Below are 737 nucleotides of genomic sequence, written 5' to 3' on the forward strand. Positions count from 1 at the left end.
TTTCCGCGCAATGTGGATACAAACTTAATATTATTTGAAATGCTACAACTTCGTTATATACGTCTTCAGTCTGGACTTTTATTACGTAACTTTATTATCACCCGTTAGAGAAAACACAAAAGAGACAAAAATAGCACATATATCTTACCCGTCTAGATATTGATAAGAAAATCTAAATAAATCTGTGCGCCCGTTACCCTTTGCCAGCTGTTCATGTCAACAACAGGTGACCGACTGACAGAAGCGACAAGACTCACCGCTAAACACATTAATTAGTAGCTATTGCGTTTCCAATGAAAGGACTGTACCTAATTTGGCTTAAAAAAGAAGCACCAACAAGTCTCTTTACTCCTCAGGGAATATATGGTTGAGATATAGATCTTGAGAAGAAGAAGAAGAAATATTTGCTGAGGCGTGAGAACTACCATGGCCAACCATGCCAACGCAATTAATAAAGTTAAAATATTAGTTGTTGGGGATTCAGGTAATGCCAACACTAATTTGTATTTCAGATTCTGTTGCCATTGGGACGTCCAAAGTTTTATTAGTTACATATTGGTATTGCTGTCTGTGAAATTCATAGTCTACAGAGTGTATACATATGTATCAGTTTATTAAATGTACTTGTTAAAAAGAATTACCATTTACAGTAATCTCAGTACTATTAGTTGCTATAGAGCTAAGGGTAATGGGGAATTAGTAATTTTTTTATTTCACACAGCCAACCAACCTTCCCA

The 737-nt window shown here is 35.5% G+C and overlaps 1 protein-coding gene across 2 annotated transcripts in view; it reads left to right on the forward strand.

The window, feature by feature from the left end:
- Positions 1 to 206: 206 nt before the first annotated feature.
- Positions 207 to 737, forward strand: part of LOC119586435 (rab-like protein 3) — a 9,644-nt gene continuing 9,113 nt past the window's right edge. For both annotated transcript variants that reach the window (XM_037935162.1, XM_037935163.1), the window contains exon 1: positions 207 to 484. In XM_037935162.1, the coding sequence (XP_037791090.1) occupies positions 427 to 484 (58 nt within the window). In that variant the 5' untranslated portion in view covers positions 207 to 426. The remainder of the gene's footprint in view (positions 485 to 737) is intronic.

Source organism: Penaeus monodon, chromosome 21, assembly GCF_015228065.2.
Source record: "Penaeus monodon isolate SGIC_2016 chromosome 21, NSTDA_Pmon_1, whole genome shotgun sequence".
NCBI classification, from domain to species: domain Eukaryota; kingdom Metazoa; phylum Arthropoda; class Malacostraca; order Decapoda; family Penaeidae; genus Penaeus; species Penaeus monodon.